Source organism: Candoia aspera, chromosome 1 (genome assembly GCF_035149785.1).
Source record: "Candoia aspera isolate rCanAsp1 chromosome 1, rCanAsp1.hap2, whole genome shotgun sequence".
NCBI lineage: Eukaryota > Metazoa > Chordata > Lepidosauria > Squamata > Boidae > Candoia > Candoia aspera.
Genome location: NC_086153.1, coordinates 272,692,610 through 272,705,633, shown reverse-complemented (window position 1 = coordinate 272,705,633; position 13,024 = coordinate 272,692,610). Strand labels below are relative to the sequence as shown.

The window sequence follows — 13,024 nt, the reverse complement described above, 5'->3', positions numbered from 1 at the left end:
TGCTAAATGAAATCTGATTTATTTAGAGTACTAAAGGCAGATACAGAGAAAGCTGAGAATGAGCAAAAGCGCGCCAAATACAAACTTAAACCCTTGGTGCAAACGTATCCCGCCTCCCTCGCAACAGTCCCGCCCGACACAGGTGCTAGCAATCGTCAGAGTTGCTAGCCTGGGAAAGTAACCTTGAGCGCAGTAGATAATAGAAATACATTCCAAAGCAAAGCCAAAAGATAACCGTTCCCATCCTCCCGAGAAAGATGAAACACGCATCCAATTAATGACATGCGAAACGTTACGATGCATCAAAGACATTGAAACGGCGAACATGACATACCGCCCTCCTAAAAATACACTTAGGGACCTGGTTTTGTGGGATAAGCAGAGTGGAAGCGGGCTACCAAAACAGGGGAAGCCACATCTGGTGCAGCGACCCACTCAGGATGAGGGAAATGTTTCCAACGGACTAAGTATTGCAAAGAATTGCGAAGGCGTCTAGAGTCTAGAATTTCTTTAACTTCGAAGTGTTGCTGACCATCAATCATGATGGGGGTGGGAGGTGGAGGTTGACGATGCCATCGGTCAGAAGGAATAGTCGGTTTGAGTAAGCTGCAATGAAAAACAGGGTGTAAGCGTTTAAGGTTATGAGGCAAGTCAAGTTTAAAAGTCACAGGGTTAATCTGAGCGATAATCGGGAAAGGACCCACAAACTTAGGCGCAAGTTTCTTTGAAGGTTGGGATGACTTGATAAACTTTGTTGAAAGGTACACAGAGTCCCCCACTTGGAATGCCGGTTGGGGGGCCCGCTTCCGATCAGCATATAGTTTATAATCTGCTTGTGCATCTGCCAATGCCTTTTGAATCATTGGCCAGGAGTCAGCCAGTTGTGTTGTCCAATCATCTGGAGTGACTGCACCAGCCGGAGGTTGTGGTAGATCAGAGATAGGTACAAAGTCTTTACCCAGGGCTACCCGAAAGGGGGTTTGGCCAGTGCTTTGATGCACTGCATTGTTGTAAGCCACTTCAGCAAATGGTAGGAGGTCTACCCAATTGTCCTGCTGGTAATTCACAAAAGCTCGAAGGTACTGTTCTAGAGTCGAGTTAAGCGCCTCAGTGGCCCCGTCCGTCTGAGGATGCCAAGCCGTGGATAGGGCTTGTTTCGTGCCCAACAGCTTGAGAAATGCCCGCCAAAATTGCGAGGTAAATTGTGTACCTCTGTCCGAAATTAAGCGGGAGGGACATCCGTGTAATCTGTACACGTGTACAAGGAATAGGCGAGCCAATTGACGGGCCGACGGAATGGACACGCAAGGGATGAAGTGAGCCTGTTTGGAGAAATAGTCTTTGACCACCCAAATGACCGTTTTGCGTTGGCTGGGCGGGAGCTCGACAATAAAGTCCATGGAGATTTCCTCCCAAGGGGAAGAAGGGGCTGCCACCGGTTGCAGCAGTCCTTGGGGCTTGCCCACCTTGCGCTTGGACATTGCACAAACAGTGCAGGAGGAAATGTAGTCTTTGACATCTTTACGTAATGTGGGCCACCAGAATTGCCTCCGAACGAGGTGCAAGGTTTTTACAAACCCGAAGTGACCTGCAAGTTTGTCATCGTGTGAACGGAGTAAGACATCTTTTCTGAGGCTTTCAGGGACGTAGAGGCGGTCGGATTTCCAAGCAAAGCCTCTGTCAAAAGTAACATTGTCTTTATTTGCAAGCAACCAAGTATCCGTTTTCAGTTCTTTTAGAAACTTTTGTTGCAACTGGGAGGGAATTGACAAAGGACTTGGCTGAACAGCGCTTGTAGTGGGCGGCTGCTGCGCGCGCGTCTGGCTTCGCGTCACAGCCTGCATGCCCAATTGAGGCGCCGTCCATAGGGTGCTTACCACATCTGGCGCTGCCCCAGAGTCCTGAGGTTGCCTTGACAAAGCATCAGCCAAGAAGTTCTTTTTCCCTGGAATAAATTTAAACTGAAAATTGAATCGGTTGAAAAATTGAGCCCAACGAACTTGTTTGGGGCTCAGTTTTCGAGGGGTACTAAGAGCCTCCAAGTTTTTATGGTCAGTCCATACTTCAAAGGGATGATTTGCCCCTTCTAACAGATGCCGCCAAGCTTCTAATGCAGCTTTTACTGCAAATGCCTCCTTCTCCCAAACATGCCAACGCCTTTCAGTCTCAGAGAATTTGCGGGATAAGTAGGCACAGGGCTTGAGGCATCCTGCCTCATCCTTCTGCATCAACAATGCCCCAATAGAATAATCGGAAGCATCTGCCTGTACAACAAACGGCTTGGAGGGATCAGGATGCTGTAAAATTGGCTCTTTGACAAAAGCTGCTTTCAAGCGCTCAAACGCCGTTTGACAAGCAGGCGTCCACCTCAACAGCGCTCCGGGATTCTTGACTCTCCTAGTGTCTCCCACCCCTTTGGTTCGCAGCAGCTCCGTTAGGGGCAAGGCAATCTCAGCGAATCCCCTTATGAACAATCTGTAATAGTTGCTGAACCCCAAGAAACTTTGAAGTTGCCTGCGGGTGCGGGGACTCTCCCAGTCCATGATAGCCTGCACCTTGGCAGGATCCATTTCTATGCCTTTATCAGAAATTCTATACCCCAAGTAGTCAATTTGGGTCTGATGAAGGGCACATTTCGACAGCTTAGCATACAATTCAGCCGATCTGAGTTTACACAATACTTGCTTTACCAGAGCCACATGCTCTTTCATGGTTTCAGTATAAATCAATACATCATCCAAATACACAAGTACACCTTTGAACAGATGTTCATGCAAAACCTCATTGATTAATTGCATAAATACCCCAGGGGCCCCAGCCAACCCAAACGGCAACACCTTATACTGGAAAGCTCCCAACGGGCAATTGAATGCGGTTTTCCACTCATCCCCCTCCTTGATCCGTACACGATAGTAGGCTTCTCTTAAATCCAGTTTAGAGAAGATCTTGCCCTTGGCCAGATGTGACAACATGTCCTTTATCAATGGCAAGGGATATTTGTTGGAAATTGAGACGGCATTTAATCCGCGGAAATCCGTACAAAGTCTCAATGTTCCGTCCTTTTTTGGGCGAAAAAGAACCGGCGCCCCCACGGGTGAATTTGCCGGCTCAATAAATCCGCGCGCCAGGTTTTTGTCCACAAATTCCCTCAACAGAGTTAGTTCCTTCTGAGTCATGGAATAAATTTTTGGTTTAGGCAATTGGGTGTTGGGCAACAGTTCTATGGCACAGTCCGTCTTTCGATGGGGGGGCAACTGATCGGCTTCCTTTTCACCGAATACATCAGCAAACATCCAGTACTCGGCCGGCAAGCCTTCCAGAGGAGAGGCCGGGTAAGGCGGAGTCGCAGCTGCCGCAACCCCCACCATCTCCTCTGGGGCACCCTTCCCCTCGGCCGCTTGATAAAACCCATCCCTAAACGTGATAGTTCGGTAGACCCAGTTTATGTGGGGGTTTTGCTGCACCAACCAGGGTACCCCCAACACCACCAATGGCCCCCCAACCGGAGCCACCACAAAAGACAGCTTTTCCTGGTGACTGCCCAGTTGCAAGGCTACATGCCCTGTAAAATGGGTGACCGGTTGGCCCCCTGCCACGGACCCATCCAGCTGAGTAAAAGCGATGGGTCGCTGTAAAGGGAACGTGGGGAGCTCCAAAGCCGCCACCACGTCGGGGTGCATAAGACAGCGGGAACACCCCGAATCAATCATGGCCCATACTTCCACAGTCTTGGATTGGGAGCCCAATTTCAATTTCACCATGAGTATGCGGTAAGTGCCACTCACCGATGGAGGCTCGCGCCCATCCTCTACCACCTGCCCAGCGGCGCCCTTTAGAGCAGGTGGCTGGCGTTTCCCGCCGGCTGCGGGATTTCGGTCTCCCCCTCAATTTCGAAGAACATCACATCGTCTCCCTCGGTTTCAGCCACCGCAGCTTTTTGCTTCCTCGGCAATGCAGGGGACTTTGCTGGCGGTTTTCCGGGCCGTTCCTCCACCTTTGCCTTCGGGCATGCTGCCACTCTATGCCCCTCCTTACCACATCTCAGGCACAAGCCTTTTGCGTACCGCTTCTCCCGCTCCTCGTCCCAGGGTCGTTGTCCCGGTTTTCCCCCGGTGGTCGATGGGCGGCTGGGCTTCACCTCCCGCCCCGACTTGGCGGTCCTCCGCTGGGCAAAGATCTCCTGGGCATGTTCAGCCCTCCCCGCCAGCAGGATCCACTCATACAGCGTGTATGGGTCGTCCCTCCCCAGGGACCAGCGCAGCACCTCTGTATTCAAGCCATCCTTGAAGAGCTCGATAATGGTGGCTTGGGACCAGTCATCCACCTTCCCAGCTAGCGCTTTAAACTCCAAAGCATAATCGGCCACTGATCTGAACCCCTGCTTGAGTTCCTTCAGGGCTCGCTTTGCTCTCTCCTTTGCTAAGGGGTCCTCGAAGTGTTGCTTCAACGCCCAGAGGAACTCCTCGAGACTGTCCAGTTCGGGCGCCTCCGACTGGCACATCTGGACATACCAGTCTGCCGCCCTCCCCTTCAGTTTGGTGGCAATGGTGATGATCCTTGCCTTTTCCGATTGGAAAAACGCCCCCCATTCTTCCATATAGGCTTTCGCGTTCGTCAGGAAGAACGAGAGTTTGGTCGGGTCCCCATCAAACTTGACAGGGAAGTCTCGCAGGCCGCCTCCCGCCGCGCTGCGCCCCACCACCGGTGCTGCCGCGGCTTGTGTTCCCCTAGCTTGGGGCGGCACGGGGCCCCGGGGCGATCGCCCTGGCGATGCTGCGATTTCCATCCGGACCGACTGGTCCCCTTCGCGCCTCCGCACCACCCGTCGCCGTTCCGGGGACAGCCCCTGGGAAGAGGGGGTTGAATGCCTTTGGCTTGATTCTTCCCGGACCTCTCGCAACGAGGTCACATCCAAGCTCAGCTGTTTCAATATAGCCTCCAACGAATCCATTTTGGACTCCAACACTCGGATCCGATCCGGAGTGGGTGAGCCCTCCGTTGGCTGCACCTGCACCACGTTGGGGGACAATGGGTATCTCTGCCTCCAGGAGGGACCCCCCGCTGCCGTGGCATCTCCTTGGGTCGTATCCCAGGTGAGCAGCTCGCCCGGAGAATTTACGGTGGTCTCTGGGGCCGTTTTCAGCCCCCCGGCTTCACTCTCCGACTCGGAGCTCGCCTCCTCTCGGATGGCTGACAGCTCCCCACCTTGGGATGGTCGGCCGGACTGCCTCACGGTCGAGTCCGGTTCCCCTTCCTCCATCATCATGATGTCGGGTTCAGTCATCGCGGGCTCTCTCCCTCACAGGGTTAGACGCTTGTCTTTCCTGGACAGGGGCCAGCGGAGTTAGGAACTTAGATTCTCAGCTTTAAGTAATGGTTGCCCTAGCCCCAAATACTCAGACTCACAAGAGGCTGCTAAATGAAATCTGATTTATTTAGAGTACTAAAGGCAGATACAGAGAAAGCTGAGAATGAGCAAAAGCGCGCCAAATACAAACTTAAACCCTTGGTGCAAACGTATCCCGCCTCCCTCGCAACAGTCCCGCCCGACACAGGTGCTAGCAATCGTCAGAGTTGCTAGCCTGGGAAAGTAACCTTGAGCGCAGTAGATAATAGAAATACATTCCAAAGCAAAGCCAAAAGATAACCGTTCCCATCCTCCCGAGAAAGATGAAACACGCATCCAATTAATGACATGCGAAACGTTACGATGCATCAAAGACATTGAAACGGCGAACATGACAGATTCCTAGAAGACTTAAGTTTTCATCAGCTCTTCTGGTTTCTGAAAACCTCATATGGCAGTTGTAATATTCACAAAATTAGTATCTTGTTATCTTGCTATATCACATTGAACACACAAAAAAACCTAACATTTTAGTTTCATGGATTGTACACTAAACTTTTCTCAACTTCAGCTTCTTTGGGTGTGGTCTACCCACAAGCCATGTGATTTTCGTCTTTTATTATCTTTCCTTTTTACTGTAGTTCATCATCTTCTACTGATGTCTGCTGCTAAAATTCCCTTTCTTTACAAAAGCCAATACATGAAAACAGACAAACAAAAAATTATCCAATGGAAATGTGAGGGAGAAAAAGGTAAAATAAAGACACCTTTTTTTCAGGCGTGAGCAGCTGTTGCTGAGTGATTGCAGTCATGCTAATCAGACACTGGAGGCAAGATGGAAGATCACATGACAACATCAGCGGACAATCAGAGCCAAAGACGAACACATGACAACATAGAGACAGATGGAGAAAAGTCTATTACTACTAATACCACAGATGAGAAGGGAAATAAAAAGGGAAAAGCACAGTTCTTGAAGGAGGCCAGGCTGCTTTACTCCCATACACCTGTTTGCAAACATTTTACCTTAAAAAAATACTGAATGCTACTAAGTTGAATGCACCACACATATTTATAACAATACACTAAGATCTGATGTTGTGACTGCTGTGAATGGACTGTAAAAAGCTTGTAAGTATTTTACATAAGTATTCACACATGCTTAAGATTGTTCCCTAGATTCACTACCATCATAAAATGCTGCATGGTAGTCATTTTTTCTTGCCTTGTTCTGTAAAAATAAGGTTTTGTATTTTCTATCTGCTGGAAGAAAACACACATTTTTATTCTATTCATATTGTTCAGATGTGTGGGAATGTTGCTGAATAGCCCCTTAAACTGTGGAGACAGAAATCCAAACAGATCAGAAAGAGTGATTGCAGATTCTACTGCCTGTTGATGGTTTGTTGCAATAGTTTACACAGGGAATCACAGTCTGTTAAATATAGTCCTGCTCTTCTTTGAGAGACAGAAGCAGCAGCTTTTGAACTGCTGCTGTTAACACTTTACCTACATACATATACATATACACACACAAACAGTATATTGCATGCAACATGCAAAAAGGAACAAGAAAAGGAGGAATGAGAAAGAGAAAAAGAGAAGACATAAACCCCCTATTATGAAATAAAAGAACTTGAAAATATGGATTTCATTGGCAGCTATGTGAATAGAAACAGAACATTAATGATGTACAAGGGGAAAACAAGTCAAATTAAAATCAAAAGGTTTAAGGGATACAATGAATGGGAAGTGTAAGAACAAAAGAATGAGCTTTGTGCAGTTGTAAAAGTCAAAACTGGATGTATAAAACCATTTTAAACAGAGTGGCAAAGCCTTTAATGTGGTTCTGAATGATATGAATGCTCCAGAGTTTGACACATGTCAGATGCAACTTATCAAAATGAAGGTTGAGTAAGGATGTGATAAACCACATCCAGTTTGAAGCATACACATTGGTAACAATTCAACAACAGCAATTCAAGATGATTTCAAAGCTTCATGACCACATCAAGATTGTCATGTGTATGATGGATCTCACATAAAACTCCAAGCCTCAATAAATAAATTAAATTTGGTATCACCATATATGACTGATTAGGGCCTATATAGGTACAATACTAAACTATAGTTAAGTGCTAATGCTGCCAAAATCCAAATTGTGGTTAATCTTAACTATGGTTAGTTAAAATAAGCCACATTTAATCCATACTTTATAAATTTGGCTTCTTTCAACTAACCATGATTAATATTAAACACAGTTTGAATATGAGTAACAAGCTGAACTGCAGTTAATCTAAAATGGAAGATGCTTCCAAGGTTGGCCTGAGGATCAATTGTGGTTTAACATTATGCTTGAGCATGATTTTCATTTCTGTTCCGTATACTATACCTTTCTAGGATACAAATTTTCACTCTGAAGCTTGTATCTTATCTAAGGTTAATAGAAACTCCATCATAAACCAATTATATAAGTAAGTAAATAAATATCCATCAGCTTGCTCTTTAAATATGTGAGGAAATTAATCTAATACAAGAGAACAGCAAAAGGGACAGGTGATGAGCAGAAATTGGACAAACTGAAAAAAGCAGAGGTTGTTTTACTGTCTTAACAAAATTTTATGGTGGTAACCCAATGTGTTTTGGACATGCAGCCCTTTTTCAACTATATAAAAGCTTTTCTCTCATCCAAAAACAATCCAGTATAGCACTGGAAAAAAAGTCATTACTAGCTCACAAAATGTTTTACAGCTGACCAACCTAATTCTGAGAAGGAGGAGGGGGAGGGGGATTGTTACATGCTACAAGTGACTACTCTCAGTCCTGATCCAAAGCCTTCCTTGTTGTTTTTCTCTCTTCAAAATCCCACATATTCTGACTTCAAAAGAAGCACAGTATACATCAAGAACATAATTCACAACAACAAAAAAATGTATACCTTCATGAAATAAGCAATACAGAACATAAACTGATTCTTGGTGGGGGGAGAGGCAATTTCTATTTTATGAAAATTAGGAGAAGTTAAAAAGAGGGAAGAAAACTATTACATAGGATGTTTGTTTCAAACCTAGTAAGAACTAGGGCTTCTCACATCCTCCTTTAATTACATTTTCTACATTCCAGTATCTCTTCAAGATAAGCTATTTTCTGAAGTAACTATTCATTTAGGGATCAGAGACTACAAAGAGCCTCAATAAATAGCCAGAGTCTCCTTGTTCTGATACAATAGCAATACATTTCAATTTTCTCCAAAATACACCTCTGATGCTCATAGAGATTTTCCCTCACAAATGCTGATATAATGATTGTGGAATGATGACCAACTTTGAGTTTGGACCTCTTAAGCTTTGGTCTAAATATCTGCTGTCCCAATACTCTCATCTTCTTAGCTTTAAAACTCCTCTTAACCATACTCACCAGTATATTAGCTTACCTGCTTCAGATGCTTTTTCAGTTCTAAAACTTCTGGTTCTGGCAAAGCAGGCAGTAATTCGGCATTTGTAGGAACAATGACCTGAAATCAAAATTTAAAAATAATATTGCACCAAGAAAAAGCCCTAAGTGGACTTTATGATACCATGGAAACAAGCTCAGTTAACAACCAGTGCACAGGTATCTGTTTACTGAATCTAAACTTTCCAATTGCCTGCTATAAAATGAATTCAGAACTGTCAAGCAAATTAGTTACTTTCTAGTCTGATAATTAAAAAATCCAACCTAATTACATCTCATTAGTCTACAATGTTTAAAGTATTCTTTCCAAGGGCAAATAAATCTCTGAAAAATTGAATAGATATCCTAAAATGTTAAACAACAGATCAGGCACTCCACAAAGCCAAGCCAAAAGAAAGTAGAAGTAAAAGCCCAGTTTTAAGATTGGCTAATATCAGCTAGGTGCTCCAAACTATTGTGACAAGGAGAGCAAAATAACCCATTAAATGTTAGCGATCAGGGAAATTAAGATGTTTTAGAAGCAGGAGGGAACAGGCATCCTGTGTTAGTAAAAACGATGTGGAATTAGAAAAATCATAATAATACCCCTAAATACTCCTCTAAATTACATTTATCATTTACCATATAAATAGGAGCTACTTACCTTGTTGGTGTCCAGATCCACCAGCCATACATCATCTGGCATTTTAAAGTCTAATTTATAAAGGAAGAAGCTTGCTGGCACTCCAATAATATAAGGTGTTGGGGCTAGAAGTAGCTGCATTGGGCAGAAAATATTAATAGAAGTAATTCAGATGAGAATAAAACTGTACATCCCATGCAAGGGCTAGATACTAATGTACAAAATATATTTTGGAAGAACATTTAACAGATGCAAACATAACTGAAAGCTGAGAAGACAATTAAACAGTTGGGGGACTCCTTAAACTTAGATTGCATAGGGTAGAAAAGATGTTTGGAAATGATCAAAGTAATATTGGTTTTGAGAGCTAGTTTGGTGCAGGTTAAGGCACCTAGATAGAAACCAGGAGACTGAGTTCCCATCCTGTCTTGGGCAAAAAGCTGGGCGGGTGCCTTCGGATCAGTCACTCTCTCTCAGCCCTAGCCAAAAGGCAATGGCAAACCACTTTGAAAACCTTGCCAAGAAAACTGCAGGGACTAGTCCAGGCAGTTGCCAGGAATCAATACTGGCTCAAAGGCACACATCGGTTTTTTTAGGTTATCATTAAATCAAATGTAAAACTCAGCTTATTTTAAAGCGATCTATATAGAAGAATGTGTAGAAGGAAAGAATTTAGACTTTTTTAAAAAAAGAACAATGTAAGCATTCTTCATTCTCACCAAGGGCAAGTAAAGAATAAACGGAAGGTTTCGGTAACAGGTCAATAAATACACTGAAAAAAACAGATATACATATTGGCTGTAAGAAAAGCCTTTAGTTGAGCCAAGGCAAGACTCCCCTCACAGAAACATTGATATACCTGTTCTGCAGAAGCCATGCAGGTAGGAAGGAGAGGAATCACTGGGAACATGTACTCCAACGGGTAGATCATAGCCACAAATGCCATCACAGACATGGACAGAGCATTATAGTCTCGAGACTGTAGTACTACCTGAACCCAAACAAAATTGCATTAACACAACCATAAAACAATGTTCTAAATTTTCTTATATACTACTCAGTTGTTTTCATCCCAGTGTTGCTTCTTCAATCAAATACTTTTTTGCACAGAAAGATGCAATTATGAAGGAGAACCTTTATCCCTTCTAGTACAACAATAGGAAATGATTTATTGTGACAAATATACGTAATCTTCCATGTTAAGGCACCACTGAAATGTTGTGGAAAGGCAATGCAGTTCTGACTGTCAAATTATCCACAATGAATCTGCCTCGTTATCTTCTCACCTTATGTTCCAGAAGAATGCAGGACAGCACTTGCAAACATGCATCCACACCTAAGAGCTCCAAGGGCAAATGCAAAGGAAAATCCACCAGAGAGAAGCGGGAAGGGTCAGGGAGGGCAAATGTCAAGGCTGGCTGCACTTCGTGAGGTAAGACTTCCACGTCCACACGCTTCTGGCCAGCAACTGGCACAGGTGAGCGAAGGAGCCGATAAATCCAAGCCTCAGTTTCACGCAAATCATGCAGCAAAGCACTAGATTTTTCCTCCACAAGAAGTGAGCCTGTGAAAATCCGCCACATGGTGTCCCTGTATAAAAATAACAAGATTAGTACATCTACATTTAATAGAACTACTGAGAATCCTGCAAAAGGTATTAGGCTATGGCATGGTTCTGAAAAAAAACAATGAAGACTCAGAAGACACTTTTTAACACTTTAAAAAACTTACATTGAAGGCTGCATACACACATAATACTAAATCAAGATACCAACCATGGTTTTCTGAACAAGTCATCATGCCATGGTGCATATATAACATTGAGCCATAGCGGGCAGGTTCATACATCACACTAAACCTAAAAGAATATTATATAAGAAGCAATGATAGAATAATTGTTTATAATGTAGAATCCATTTTATCAATTGCATGCAATTGTGGCATGCAATGATTATACACACGGTTGTTGGTGGGGAAGGCCATGGAACACAGGTCAGACTTCAGAGTATACATCTGAAATTGTATGTATTATATTCTCCTGATCTTAGTTTTCAGACTATGAAATGACAGACAGCAGGGCTAAAATGGCATACTACTAACGTTCTAGAAATATAATTCTATAAGCTTTTAAAAAATTCAGTCATTGATTAATTGAGCAGCCTTATAAATCAAAATTATAAGCTAATTATAAATAAATAAATAGTTCTCTTGTAATATATGTCATATTTCTTGTTACACTGATGTCACCAGTTGAAAGCAATCAAGGCTCAAACTAGTAAGATACTTTGACGTCACTCCTGGAATCTACCAGGTTTCACAGACTCAGTACTGCAGGAACTATTACAGCATTCAGAGTACTTTAGAAAAATAACACCCAATTATATTTTAAAAATACATTTTAAGTAACACATTATTCCTCAGCATATAGAAAGTGCATCTGAAAAGCACAAAGCAGTATTATTTTACTAAAATCCAAAGTAGGATTAAAGAACCATTATGACACACTCAACATAGAAATCAGTGTCCAAAATAATACTTCTCAATATTGTATGTTTGTATGTACTAACTTAATGTATTTTCCCTTAACTTCCTTGAAAAGGCTTCCATTCATGCTTCTATTATTTTTGGCCTATATTATCTTTGCATATCTTCCTTATAGTATTATCAAAACTCACAGAAGGAAAGAATAGAATACTGTAGCATCCATAAATTTTTGACATGGTGTTCATGTATCTTAAAGAGATCAAGTTTCTAAGAGCAGAACATTTTTAGGGAATCACAAAAATTCTCATGTCTAGCTTTGCATTCGAATGCCAGAATCTCTTAATAAACAGACACAGAATTTCACCATTCCAGTCTCTGTAGGAGTTAGAAAGTCAGAACATGACACACAATTCTATATAGCTTCAATGGCTGCCACTTTGTGTCCAAGCCCAATTCAAGGGGCTGGTTTTGACTTCTAAAACCTTGAAAAGTTTTTTAGTCTGAAATATTTGAAAGCTACCTAGACCATGGATAAAGTCTCCCCCATGTGAGCTTGACTCCTGGCAACTCTATACATATACTGTATCTATGTTGCTTTCCTGGCGACAATATGGAAATGGTTTGCCATTACATTCTCCTCTGATGTCTTTTTCAGATTTCTTGTCTAGCCCATAGCCCTATATACAATCCTTTGGGGGTTGAAGGCTGTGAAAGGGAAGTTTTACTCCTTCAGCTGTGTATGAATCTTGTGGAATGTTTTGAGGGTTGCAGATTAGCCAGATGAGGGGGAAAGTGTGATGAAAGGAGAAAATAGGCATGTAAAAAATATTTTATGTTCTTACACCTAAGTTGTTCTTTCCATAAACGCTAATTCACTTTTTCCAATCTTATCTGGCTTTTAAATCATTGATTAATGTTAATTTACACCTTCAGCCCCCCAAAAAGAGGAAAAAGAGAGGAAAAAACCCCCAAGATTTTAGTTTGGGCATACTATCCAAGTAATATAAACTGTGTCTCTAGAAAATAAGACAGCATGGTATAAAAAGTTTTACATCTATACTAACAAACTCTCTGCACAGATTCTGTGGCCTTCAGGCAGCCTACATATTCTCACATGA

At 43.1% G+C, this 13,024-nt stretch overlaps 1 protein-coding gene across 17 annotated transcripts in view; it reads right to left on the bottom strand.

Moving 5' to 3' along the window:
- The window catches only part of MADD (MAP kinase activating death domain), a 112,811-nt gene that overhangs the window by 77,256 nt on the left and 22,531 nt on the right, over positions 1-13,024 (bottom strand). For 13 of the 17 annotated variants that reach the window (XM_063289709.1, XM_063289712.1, XM_063289710.1 and 10 more), the window contains exons 4-8: positions 10,709-11,012; positions 10,282-10,413; positions 9,444-9,557; positions 8,781-8,861; positions 6,115-6,171 (exon numbers count right to left, since the gene is read on the bottom strand). In XM_063289709.1, coding sequence (XP_063145779.1) covers positions 6,115-6,171; positions 8,781-8,861; positions 9,444-9,557; positions 10,282-10,413; positions 10,709-11,012 — 688 coding nt within the window. The remainder of the gene's footprint in view (positions 1-6,114; positions 6,172-8,780; positions 8,862-9,443; positions 9,558-10,281; positions 10,414-10,708; positions 11,013-13,024) is intronic. The other 4 variants (XM_063289719.1, XM_063289721.1, XM_063289725.1 and 1 more) reach the window with 1 other exon arrangement.